We start from the raw sequence: 13,401 nt of genomic DNA, 5'->3' as shown, positions 1-13,401 counted from the left end.
GTGTTCCCAAATACTCCTGCTCTACAGAAGCAGTCAGGCAGCAGTCTACTCCAGGTCATGGGAAGGGCACACTAGAATATGAATCATTCAAAGGAACTGGTAATTAGGAGGCCTGTTAAATAGAGGGGAAGTTAAAGAATATCCCTTTCCCTCTGGCAGAGAAAAATGACAAACTACGGAAAGATTGGAGAGAGGATATTTTATGCTCGAGCTCTAAATGGATCCCACTCTGCAATCAGCTGCAGCAAGCACAGCCTTCCTCAGCAAGGCTTTTCCAGACCTTACAACAGCTTGCGTCTTCCATCTATTTTTGGTTTTTCTCTTGCCCTGGTTTCCATAGTATCTGAATGCTTCATGCTCTTAAATATATCTGACACTTGCAGCACCTTGGTGAAGTAGGAGGTACAAAGGGCCTTGCTCTTTGGAGCTGCCGGAGCTGGAACAGCCCGGGGATGTGTGGAAGATGTGGGGTGGAGTCCTGAGTGGAAAATGTGCTTTTCTAGAGGCTGGATTTGTCACTGCTGGGCTAGGGATAGCAGGAGAAAAGAAATCCTCATAAAACTTCTGAAAAAAATATTTGAAGGGCTCAGTGGTGTAGCTGCTGGGAGCAGGGGTGGAGATGAGTAGATCTGGTGATTGCCACATTCTCCTCTAATCCTCTCTGCTTTATTCAGGTGCCACATTTCTTTCTTTCAAGTAATGAGAACATGAGAACAACTAGGTTGCCAGGTTGCTCATGTTGCGGGCTTATTCCTGTGGAATATTTTTCATATAATATCTTAATACAATGTAATGGGGAGTAATGGGAAGATAGAGAATTGACCAAAAATAAGGAGATGAGTGAGAAGCAGATGCTGTAGGGATGACCTCAAGATTCTAGGAATGCTCAGTCCTTTTATTTTTAAGGGGTACTCAGATGAAAGCATGTGACAGAAACAACCATCTCTGTGCTCCAGGAGTGTTTGGGGAGCAGGGGGAGAAGCCAGATCAAATCAGCAGAGCTTAATATCTGTGCTGATTAAAACCAGGTCCAAACTGAACTCAGTCAGCTCAACTGAATATTGCATGATTGTAGAGCTGAGGAGTTGCCTCTCATTATTTGGGAAAGGACAGCCCTGTGCCATTGTTTCCTGACCAACTTGCTTTCAAGCATTGGAAGAAACAGTTTGCACACAACCCAAACCTCTTCCACAAGGTGGTGTGTTTTTGTTTGTTTATTTGGGTTTTGTTTTGTTTTTTAAATCAATTCTCATAGAACAGCTCCTTTTGATCACAAAGATATCTGGAATCTGTGATGGTCACTTTCAATTCACCCACTGTGACAGCTTGGGTCAAAAAATCCACAAGCCTCAAAACTTAGTTAATTTTTGGGTTCTTGCAAAGTTAAAATGTTAAAACTCCCTAACTCTGAATTGGTTGGTAAAACAGATATTCAGTGAAAGCTAAACAGCAAGGTCTTGGTGGACAAGAGAGGATAAAAGCTGATGGCAAGTTATATCCTTTTACACAGGATATTTTTCTCTTAGGCTGGCAGTCTGGCTGCAGAATCTTTTACACCAGACAAGAAGCAATCACATTAGAGGAATTACTTTTATCTCCCTGAGATACTGTCTTATTGCTTGGATATTTTGTGCCAGGACTGTCTTACCTAGTCCTTTGGTTCTTCTGCCTGGGGAACAGATAGGTAAGGAAAGGCAGACTGTTTTAAAGGACCCTTTTTTTCCCCTCCCTCTTCTTTTTTTTTTTTTTTTTTTTTTTTTTTTTTTTTTTTTTTTCTTTCTGGGCTGTGGTGACGATTTTCTGCTTTAAATGGTGTCTCCTAGGTGATGTGGAAATTCAGAGCTCCAGCTTGTATTTTCTCCATTCCTCATTGCCTTTAGGAGCTGGAAAGACTGGGCAAGCACTCCTAAGGCAAAATGTACCTGGTTGTTCCTGCACCTTTTGTTTGAGCCCTTCTCAGATTTGGGCCACTGGACTGGACCTCTTCACCTTTCATCTTAAGCTGCCCCACCTAAATACAAATACTCATATGCCACAAGAAACCAGGCAAGTCTAGATGTGTGTAAGGAAAATATCTGGTGTGTTTTTCACTAGCAAATGTCTCTGCAAAAGAGAAACTTGTTGGGTATACAATGTGGTTTTCTTCTAACAGTTCTTTTTTTGAAGCAGCATCTCAGGCTTGGGCAGAATCTGTTCCCTCACCCCCTGGGAATTGTGCATCTGAGCTCTGCTGTGCTCCTTCTAGCACTCTTGTGTACACTCCTCCATGACAGATGCAACATGTTTCTTCTTCCTCTGCACAGGTGACCTCTCATTTCCCTTTTTCTCTGTCTTAGTCCTAAGATTTCTTTTATCTTCCCCTTAATCCTGTTACTCTGGAATATAATTCTCTGCCTGGCTCTGTAAACCGCAGGTGCTGATTGACAGCCGTTCTGCTTTTCATTTACCAGCAGTATTTTCATGTCTGTTGTTCTTTACTGCAGTCAGGGTGGTTTTAGTATGTCCATTCATGGACTCCAAAAGAGACTGGATTTATCTTTCCTTCTAAATAGACGTTTTCTACCCGAGGCACTGGGTCCTTGAGCTGTAACAAAAGCCTAGAGCAGCTTTTGCTGCAACAGCTGATATGAAAAAGCAAGCTAGGCATGCAAAGGTGCCTGAAAACTTTGCTTGCTTAGGTGTGATTCATCCAAGGTGAGGATTGCTGCTGTTGCCATAAAGCTTTCTTGTTTTAAACATTGCCTTATCTGCTTGCAGCTGTTAAAAATGAGAACAGCTTGACTTGCCATAGACTTCACAGCTGATGCATCTGTGGCTTCCAAATAGATGGCAGAACCCTGGCAGCCTCTGCAAGATATGTCAACAGAAAGTTTGACCAGTGTGGGGAGATGCTGGGGGGGTTTTAGGGTGAGTTTTAGGAGTGGTAACACCATCAAACACAAGACAGCTCTCCAGCCTTGAGACACCTTGCAGCATCCCTGGGTTCAGACCAGGCTGCAGAAAGCTGCAGGCCTTTGTGAGTCCATCTCCATGAAAAGCCTGGATGCAAATCCCAGGCTCTTGCTGGCCCTCAGTGAGTGCCCTGGCAGCTCCACACACAGCTGGGCACAACAGCCAGTGCTGCAGAGAGCAGGGTACAGAGCTGTAGCTCTGCTGACCACAGGAGTGAAGAGGAATCCCCAGTCCCTCTGGCTCTGCCTCTCTCATTCTTGCCATGACTTCAGTCTGGGAGCCAGGTCATACATGACCAGTATTCTCTGTTCTTCCCTCTGCTCTGTAGGATTGGGATCCCTCTTCTTCCCCTGGTAAACAACCCAACCCCCTTCTTCCTACCCTGCCTTTTCTTGCTGCACGTATCTCCTGGTGCAGGGACCTAGGTAATATCACACCTGAGAGATCTGGGTAGGGTTTGAGGCTCTGGCCTGTGGGGCACTGTGGGGAGAGGGTAGGGGGAAGGATGGGACTTGGGGATCAGGCAGGAGAATGCTGAAATGGGCTGCAGTGGGAGCACAGAGCTGTGGCTGCCCTGGTTATGTTGTGCTGTGTAGTAGGGTCACCTCTCCACTCACTGCTGCCCTCCCTCCGCAGGATCCAGGGCAGGAGAAAAGGGGGATGGCAGAAAGCTCTCAGCAGAGACTACGCAAGGGGAAGCAAGGCCGGGCTGTGCCTGCACCACGATCCTTTTCTCAGGCACAGGCCTGGCATGCTCAGTGGAGCTGAGCACCTGACTCTGCCACAGCTCTCTCCGCAAACAGCCCAGCCAGCACCCCCTCCCTCCTCCCAGCACGAGGAGTGTATTCATCTTCAGGGACACTGGGGCAGCATGACAGGCTGAAATGTGTGGTGTGACGACAAGAGCCGTGCACGCTGCAGAGGGAATGCTCTGTAGGGGATGCAGGCAGCGTGTGGCTGTGGGCGGCCGAGCTGCATCCCTGCAGCGCAGCTGCTCCTGCTGGAGCTTCGGCTGGGCTGTGCCCCGGCGTCACCCCGGCGTGACAGAGGTGGGGCAGAGAGGTGACACAGCCCCGGGCCACCTGGGCCGTGCTGCTTGGAGCGATGACATCCCCTCAGTGCCTTACAGCATCTGCCAGAGCTGGAGAAAGCAGTGGGGGAGCAATGCAGAGCCTCACACCGGGAGGGAGAGCTGATCCCGTTAGCAATAATGGCTGCTTCAGCGTGGATACGCAACCAGCCCCTGACCATCTGGCACGGTCTGACACAGGACCGGGCTGGGGATGCCTCCAGCAAGCCCCGGTGAGGAGGCAGCTGAGCTGCTCGGAAGAAAGGGGACTTTCCCCAGCAGGGCAGGGGCAGACAGAGAGGTGTGCCCGGGGCTGTAGACCTGGGGCCGCGTATGGCTTCCCCTTCCAGCTTAGCCCCCTTCAGCCCCTGTGCTCGCCGCTGGGTCACGGCTGCGTTACAAAATTCCCTGCTTTAAATAATCTCTTCGCCTCCAGACCCTTGTGCTGAGGTACCAAGAAAATGGGCCGAATGCTAATTTCTGACACGGATGTGGAGCGGCTCTGCCTTCGTGGGTGCTCAGAGCTCTCTCCCTTGCTCCCAGGGCCCTCCGCGCTGCTGGGCCCTAAAAACACATCCTCGCCCGCGGGGATGGGCGTCGCGGCGGTCACTGCCGCCTTGCCGCCTTCCCCACGCTCTTGGCCCAGCCGGCCGGTCCCGAGTGACCCTCGCGGGCCGCTCCCGAGTGACCCTCGCGGGCCGCTCCCGGGGCCGCTCCCGGGGCTCCCCCCGGTGCCTTCCCCGCTGCCCCCCGCTCCTGAGGGGCCGCGGCGGCGCGGGGCCCGGCAGGGGGCGCTGTGGCGCGGCTCTTTGTGGCGCCGCGGCGGCGGCGCTGGCGGCGGGGCCGTTCCCGCCGCGCTGCCTCCCCCGCCCGCCCGCCCGCCCGCCCGCAGCCGCGCCGGGCGCGGGGCATGGCCAGACTCACCGAGGGCGAGGCGAGGAGGCAGCCGCCGCCGCTCCCGCCAGCGCCGCAGCCGCCCCCGCCGCCGCCGCGCCGAGCCTCCCCCATGAGCAGCAGCGGCGGCGCGGAGCCCCCGGCGCAGCCCGACAGCATGAAGGATCTGGATGCCATCAAGCTCTTCGTGGGGCAGATCCCGCGCAACCTGGAGGAGAAGGACCTCAAGCCGCTCTTCGAGCAGTTCGGCAAGATCTACGAGCTCACCGTGCTCAAGGACCGCTACACCGGCATGCACAAGGGTGAGCCCGGCGCGGCGCGCACAAAGGGGCGGCGGGCCCCGGGTCGCTCCACGCGTGACCCGCCGCGATGTGCCGTTCTCCCGCACCCCCCGCCTCCCTCAGCGGGGGCTGGCGGCCCCCGATCCGCTGCCCGGGAACGCGTCCGCATCCCCAGCGCCCACGGGCGGGGTCCCCATCCCCGCGGCGGAGCCCCGCCGAGCCCCTCGGCCGCGGCCCGCGCCCCTCGGGCAGCCCGGGGCCTGCCGCCCCGCGTGGGGTGCGGTGACAAAGGCGTCGATGGGCAGCGTGGGCCGGGCCGAGGCTGCTGCGGAGCGCGGGGGCCGCAGCGGGACCCTCGCCATCCCCTAAGGGGGCTCGCACCGACCCCGGGCAGGGCTTCGGCGCTGCGGTTTTAAAATCCGTGCAACAAAGAATATTGGCCGCGAACGTGCTGCTGTCAGTGGCATTTGGGGTAGGTGAGGGGCCTTCGTGATGGCACACGGGGAGATGAGGGGGTCTTCCTTCGCTGAAGGACCTTTAACGGGTGCTGAAAAGTTTGAGGAGGCTCCTTTAGCCTCGCTTATTGTTGTGTTTTTATACTGAAGAGCTGTCGCGTTCGGAATGGGAGCTCCCTTCAGTGGAGCGGCTCTACCCCACCCCAGCAGGTGTTTGGGATCTTGTGACCAGCTCGGCTCCAGCCAGGAAGGGAACTCACGGAGTTGTTTGCTGTAGGATCCCAGGGGGTGATGGCAGCGTCGCTCCCTGGCACAGGTAGAACAGCCTGCAGGGAACCGACAGTGAGTACCCTGAAAGCTGTCGGTGCTCAGCCCGGGCTGCTGTGCCCTAAAATGATCTGTGATGGGGCCATGTGTTGGTGCATGCTGGAGGGAGTGTGCAACGCTCAGTCCTGATGCCTCGGATTTAGGAGGAAGGGTAGGAAAAATCGAGTGCCTTGGCAACGTGAACCATTCTAGACTGAACGGAGAGGGAGGAGGACAAGAAAAAAACAAGTGTATTTTCAAACAAAAGGCCAAATCTAACTCTCCAGCACAAAAGGAAAACACTTTCTCACTGAAGCCTGTGGGGGCTGGGCTGGCGTGAATTTAGCTGAAGAAGTGTGTCTGGTTGTGAGTGAAAAACGAGGATGCCATGTGCTTGTGTGTCTCTGTGTGCAAGGAACTGCATCCAAACCTGCTGCCAGGGGATGGTGAGTTGCAAGGTTTCAAACCCAGCAAGGAGGAGAATGGGCCCAAGGCAAGAGACAATTGCACATTTCATTGCAGTTGACATCTTAAATATAGACTGTGTGGTCTGAGGTCAGCTTCCAGGCAGGAGACAGATTCTAGGGCTCTGCTTAGGTATGGAAATTAGAGGGGGCAGCAGTGGTATTAGCCAGATGTGTGTGATATTAACTCGCTGTTAAAAGCAGGATTTCTGCAGCAAAATAAATACATCCTTTTGGTTATAGCATTTTTTTTTTTAAGTGGATGTTGGTGTTGTTGGTCAGGGGTTGTTCTGTCCAGAAGAGGCTGTTGAGACGTGAGGTTCTCTGGTGGTTGTTGTGGGGTTGTTTCTACACCTCTTCACTTCCCTGTGCCCCTCCCCGTCCTGTTTTGTACAAAGTGAGAGGCTGGGATTCCTTTCCTGGTGGCATGAGTTTGCATGTAGATCCTCAGCCTGCTTTGGGAACAGCCTCTCCAGAGAAGTCATCTCTTCACAAGGAAGTGTGTGGGGGTTTAGCGTGCAGCAAGGGAATGAGATCCACAATCCAGCCCACCCTGGTGCCTGATCACTCTCATTTACCAGGTTTGGCTGCAGTGCCTGTGCTCCATGCAGGAATGCCATCCTGGTGAGGAGCTGCTGCTGGCATCTGCAGGCCTGGAAGGTGCCAGGCCTGACCCAGGAGCTGCAGTGGCCTGGAGCACTGTCACAGCCCCCGAGCAGGGGACACTTTGGCTGCAAGCTCCTTCCTGCACTGAACAGAAGCCACCTTTCTGGGGCAGTTCTAACAGCAGACTCAGTTTTCTCTCCTCATGTTCCTGATCTGCAGTGAGATCCAATTGACAGCTCACATGCAGCTTCCATCTGCTTTTTTCCATTTCTCTCCCCAAAGGGGAGGAAGCGGTTGTGTGAGAAGCCAGCACTGCTGGTGAAGCCCAGCGTGTCCTCTTGTGTTCCCTTGCAGCTTGACACGGAGCTGAGCAGCCACCTCTGCCTCCAGGGAGGAAGAAAGGGTGGAAAAGGCCTGCCAGGGACTGGAGGATGCGAGTTGGGCTGCAGTGTCCAAGAGCTGGTCCTGTATGGGTGCTGAGGATGGATGAATTCGGTGGAGGCTGGGGAGAATCTTAGAGATTTAGAAATGTGAGCTCTGCTATGAAATGGTTTGGTTAGTACCTGACTAGTCGTGTCTCAGCAACCTGGCTACTGGTAGCTGATACTGTTCCAGCCTAATATTATTCATGAGGCAGTTTTTCTATTTATGTTAATCACAGATACATTTGCATGTTAATGGCAGTGTTTGTCTCAAAGCTAATATTTTCATGGGAAGAGCAGGGAGGTGTTTGAACAGGCTTTTGGAATGGGTCAGGGGAGGCTGAGTGGGGAGAATCAAGTGGAAATTGTTGGCCTTGTGTTCCAGGATTAGGCAGAAGGCAGTTCCTTCACAAGTGTCAACTGGATGGGTTTCCTAGGAGTGCTCATGGTAGGGAAAGTGGAGCGATGAAGGCGTGTGAGATGCCAAACTGAATTGCAGGGGGATGTTCAGCAGGGGCAGGAGCAGCCCTCTCACAGGCCTGTGGACAGATAGGTGGCTTTTCCAGAGGGCAAGGATACAACAACAACAACCTCAGCCCAACTTGCCTCCCTCTCAGCCCAGTTTTGACTCAGCTTCTGCAGGCTTGTAGATTAGCTCCCCACTGACTCCATGCTTCCCCTGCTGAAGTATTTAATGTGATTTCTGATGCTAAGCAGAATCTAGAGATCCCTCCCTCCTGCAAACCAGCAGCCTTTTCTTGCTCAAGGCTTTAGACTGCTGATGTGTGGAGTAATATTTAGGATCTGAAGGGACTGTAAATTCCAGAGTCAATGTGTAGTTTGTAGGGAGGATCAGGCACTGAATATATATTTTTTTAATGCAGTCTCTTGCAAGTGAAACTAGGCTGGGTTCTGCTTTCTGGGAGCTGGAAACCCTCCTGGAGCCCATGGAAGTAGGGTGGTACCTCCAAGGCTGATGGGACATATAGGGATCTTTGGCAGAATGATGGTGGCCTGGCTTTGCAGACAGTGCTCTGGGTGCTGTCCTACATCCCTGTGCTGGGAATGGGTCATTGGCACTGCCCGGGTGCCTGGGACCTTCCAGGCTGATGCTTCTCAACAGCCTGAGCACTTTCTAACACCACGTCCTGTGTCTCAGCAGGCACAGCTGACGTGGTGTGAGAAGTGCCCAAAGGGGCCTGAGCCTGTCTCTCTGAGCTTGCTGTTAACTAAAGCAGGAAATGTGGAAGTGAGAAAACCTAGTGAGAGTGACAGGCCCCTCTGCACCTCTGTGGACATCTCTTCTCTCTTGAGCAGAACCTTGGGTGGCTCTGTCAAGCTCAAATTTTAGGAGCCCAAAGAACCCATGAAAGACATGGTGAGCAGAATCCTGTCACAGCATCCCAGGAGCAGCTGCACAGTTAGTGTGCAAGAGATAACAGCTCTTCAGGAAGGAAATTTATTTTCCCCAAATACATGTTTACACAGTTAGGCTCAGAGCACAGTGTTTCTGCCAAACCTTTTCCTGTATTTCTGACCAGGACTTTGCAAAGAGAATGGAATTGACTAGTCTACCTCCAAAACACCTGGTTGTGAAAGGCAGTAATCATATTTTCATATTTTCATAATAATTTTTCATATTTTCCAAAAGACATAGCTGACATCTTTAGCTCCCTCCTTTCCAGAGCCAGTACAGCTTCCCAGGGAAGTAACAGCTATTGGGGAAGTAAGAATGAGAGGAATGTCCTCAAACCTCAGAGCTTATGAAGAGCAGTGGACCAGGCTGTCCTGTACCTGCAGCCCCAGTCCAGACAGGACCTTAGAGGCTGCCTGAGTGCTGCTTCATGCTTGAGTGAAGAGAAGGAGCACAAGTGGTTTCTGCTGAGCAAATACCCCCATCCTTGTAAAGCAGAGCAGCAGTGGGGATTGGAGTGAGGCATCTTCAGGCTCCACACTTACAGGGTGTTTCTGTCTCTGGAAGCTGCTGCCTCTTGGTACCTGAGCTGCTAAAAGATGAGCAATGTGCCTTTGCTGTAGGGAAGAGAAGGACCAGAGGCCTCTAGGGAGGGGATTCATGGCACTTTTTCACATTGGTGCTGGTGGATTTAGGTGTTGCTGGCCTTTACAAACCCCTGATCTGGCATGGTAACAGTACCTCTTGTGTGAGGAGTGTCTCTCCTTTATCCCCACTAAATGGTGTGTCTTTGTCCAGTTCTCATTTTTAGCTTGTCCTCCCATGGACTGGGTTTTTTGAGTGTGCTTTGCCTCAGTTTTGCCATTGCTGAGCACTGGAATGTGGGACTCAAGGATGGGGTTTGCATGCTTCATGTAGACGTAACTCTGCTCCTATCCTGAGTTTTCTTAGGTTGATGGCTGATGCTCCTGAGGCAGGGATAGTGCCTTCACTGCACGTGGGCATAGTACCAATGCAGTGAAGCTTTTAGTGGAATAAATTGCTTATTCCCAAGTGCTGACTTTGGAGTTTTATGAGCTAAACCTGGCCCAAATTATCTTAGAATTCTGAGTCTTGTATGACTTGCAAAGTAGCAGACTGGAGCAGCAGGTGGAATTGTGTATCCGTGTTGGAGGCTTTGGTCACCAGGCCTTCAAATCTGTTAGAAATAGATTATAGAGGTTACAGAGTCTGGTCTCTCTGGTTATAGAGCTGCTTTTGAGGCTTGATGCCAGAGCAGTCCATGGGGAAGAGTGAAAGCTGAGGGGAATTTGCCCACCACAACAGAGCCAGCTGCCTTTGCCAGGAGCAGTGAATGACCTGCATTCTTCCTGGCCTCGCTGCATTTGTTAAATTACCTGTTGGTCCCATGTTTGACTTTGGTGCAGCATTCTTGGTTCAAAACCTGGCCAATAAGGAGCTTTAATGACCTCTTAGAGTTACCTAGTGCTTTAATGACCTCTTAGAGATACCTGTGCTGTTTATGGAAGGTTTTTTCCCCTAGCAAGAGGTGTGAGGACAGATGTGATGTGCTTACCTGCAGCATCTTCTTGCAGTTGGGATGGAAGAACAGGATAATGATGTTGCTGTGGTTGGGATTGTCCTGAGGAGCTGGCCTCAGGGTGTTGTGTACCACAGAGTCCCACTGGGGTGGAGGGGAGAGGTCCATACAGTTCCTGCACCCACCTTTGGGTGCAGCTCATGGAGAGCTGAAGCAGCTTTGGAGTACCCCAAGCCAGGCACAAGAATGTGGAGGCAGAAAAATGGGCCTCTCTGGCCAAAACAATGCATCTGCAGCCCCAGCACAGCAGTGTAGACAGGGATATTCATCAGCAAGCCAGAGGGACTCGTCCTGCCTTTGCTTGGGATGTGAAATGCCACTGTGGATGGGAGGGGGATGAGTGAGGGGGTCAGATGTGTTCTGAGTCTATTCTCCAGTGCTTTGCCTACCCTCGTCTGAAACAACTCAAGTGACGGAGCTCCAGGCACTTCCCTGGGGAGATCATTCCACAGTCTAAATCTCTTTCTGCTAGGAAATGTTTCTTGATAACCAGTCAGATTTTTCCTTTGTTTATTCTTAGCATCAGAGCACCCAAAGATGATCCCTCTTCTTCCTGGAGGGGCTACAACTCCTCCCCCTCCTCCCTTGGCTCCAGCGTTCGTCTGAGATGTTGAGTCATATCTTGACTAAGAATGTCAGGATCTGGCCTTTTCTCTGTGCTTTTTATCTGGCTTCTTAAGTTGGCCCTTGCAGAATGCAAGATGCTGTGCTGGGCTCTGTATTGCCCTTGTGGTGCATGTGTACGTTGGTGTGTGTTTGTGTGCATCACACAGCACACAAGGCCAGGCCTCTCCTGCCATAGCTCCCCGATTTGTGAATCTGGATCACGGAGCTTTCGTAAAAGCCTAAAATCCCAGATACTTCTCTTCTTTCCCTGCTTCTTTTCTTCTTTTAATCAGTAATCATGCTGGTCCTTGCCTCTCTTCTGATCCTTGTGTTTGGGACTGTTTCTGCCACAGACAAGATCAGCTTTCCTTTTGCTCTCCCATTGTGTCTCACCTTGTTCAACACCTGTGTCAAGCCCCGTTGACACACTGGGACCCTTCTCTAGCTCTTAATAGACTTCAGATGAGGCCTGCAAGTCCTTTCACGTTGTTTCTTTGTCTTTTTTTTTTCCTGGAGCTTTAGACACATCCAAATTATGTAACATTTATGTTGATGTTCATCTGCAAGTGCCTGTCTAACTTGACACTCGCTGTATCTGCTGCAGGTTGTGCATTCCTCACATACTGTGCCAGAGACTCTGCCATCAAAGCCCAGACAGCACTGCATGAACAGAAGACTTTGCCAGGGGTAAGTCCCAGTGAATTGTCTGGGTTGATGATGTGGGGAATTTTCAGGGGAGGGAGTGAGGGTGAGAAGTGGCTTAGATCAATTTTCCAGCTTGTGGAAGAGAAGGGTGTTTCAGGGCTTAGAACAGGGATATGGGAGTGGAAGCACAGCACTGCTCTTCAGAGCTGCTGCTTTTTTTCTCTGGCCAGGCCTGTTTCTGTGCTGCTCTTTGCTCTCTGTGGTGTGACAGGACACCTTCAGCTTTCTGTCCCTGTCACTAGGGAGCTATGGGCTTTGGGGTGAAGTGTGTGGGTGCACAGTGGGAATTGCTGGAAAACTGACACAAGATAAGATACCAGAGCCTTTTTCCAGGTGTGCAGAACCTCCTGGTGCATCCAATTCTACTCTGCTATTGCCCTGCAGGGTGCCTGGATGGAGCTCTGATGCAGTGGCTGAATTGGATCAGCCCTCAAAGATAAAAAAGTACACTTGCCACATGCCATTGTTTGGAAGAGAAATGGGTTAGTTAGGTGAGAGAAGGACTGCTGGTGTGTTCCTGGGTCTTGCTCACTGCACAACTGGTCTTGGGAGCAGAGTTCAGTGGGATTTGAGGGAGGCTGTGGAACAGGTCCCTCCTTGCCTGGCAGTCCTCTGCCTCCCTGGGACCTGCTGGAGAGCTGAAAGGAGTTCTGGATTGTTGCCCTTCCCATTTTGGTATGATTTAAGAGCTTTGACTGGGCAGTTCCCTTGCAGTACTGAGGGGGTTGATCAAGCTCATTGAAAGGATTCATTTGGAGGTGAGTAGGAGGAGGAGTTGGGTACTTATAGATAGAAGCACACAGGAGGCCCTGAGTGCTCAAGGCAACAGAATAATTAATGTAAACCAGGGGTCTCTGGAGGGTGGTTAGGAATTCTTAACCATAACATTTTTTCTTTAACCCATACAGGTCCAAAGAGCTTCCCTCACCTCTCCCAGCTGCCCTCAAGACCTCCTCACACACACACACACACACACACACACACACATCCTTTTCTGTATTTGTTTACCTGTGCTTTTTTGGCATGGGCCTGTGCTGGCATCTGAGTGCTGGAAAATGCATGTGACTTAATTATCACTTAACAAGGTCCTTATCTCAGGACAGCCAGGGGGAAGAGTACAGATAACCAGCACAAATCTGCCCGAGTTATTTTTGTGTGATGGGAAATGGTCGGATTTTTGAACTAAAGCAGTGTAACCTCATGTGTTGGCCCAGGGCGGAGCTGACAGTGTCTATAAGAACAAGTCAAAGGATGGAGGAGCAGTTGGGAGGAGTCATGGTACAGTGCTGTTAATGCAGTGGGGAAGTCAGACGTGTCTCTGAAAAATTATTCATGGGAGGCTTGGTGGATTCAAGGCAATCTCATTTTTGCTACAGTTCTACATCAGGGATTTGTTGCATGTTTCACTGTGTTCTCTACTGCCTGTGCTCTCAGGGGTTGCAGAGAGCTGCATGGAGCAGTGTTTAAAGCAGCAATTTATCTATGATGTGATGATCTAAAGGCTTTTTATGTTAAGGGAGGTGTAAGACACTGCCTGGGAACAGTAAGAAATCTGTGGTAGGTGAGTACTTTTGAACATACTTGTCTGGAGACAGTTAATGAGCAGTGTGGTGTAATTATGTTTCAG

The 13,401-nt window shown here is 51.3% G+C and overlaps 1 protein-coding gene across 3 annotated transcripts in view; it reads left to right on the top strand.

The window, feature by feature from the left end:
• Positions 1-4,931: 4,931 nt before the first annotated feature.
• The window catches only part of CELF5 (CUGBP Elav-like family member 5), a 37,023-nt gene continuing 28,553 nt past the window's right edge, over positions 4,932-13,401 (top strand). For 2 of the 3 annotated variants that reach the window (XM_053999194.1, XM_053999193.1), the window contains exons 1-2: positions 4,932-5,217; positions 11,674-11,756. In XM_053999194.1, coding sequence (XP_053855169.1) covers positions 4,932-5,217; positions 11,674-11,756 — 369 coding nt within the window. The remainder of the gene's footprint in view (positions 5,218-11,673; positions 11,757-13,401) is intronic. The other variant, XM_053999195.1, reaches the window with a different exon arrangement.

Source organism: Vidua macroura, chromosome 26 (assembly GCF_024509145.1).
Source record: "Vidua macroura isolate BioBank_ID:100142 chromosome 26, ASM2450914v1, whole genome shotgun sequence".
NCBI classification, from domain to species: domain Eukaryota; kingdom Metazoa; phylum Chordata; class Aves; order Passeriformes; family Viduidae; genus Vidua; species Vidua macroura.
This window is presented reverse-complemented; position numbering and strand designations above follow the sequence as displayed.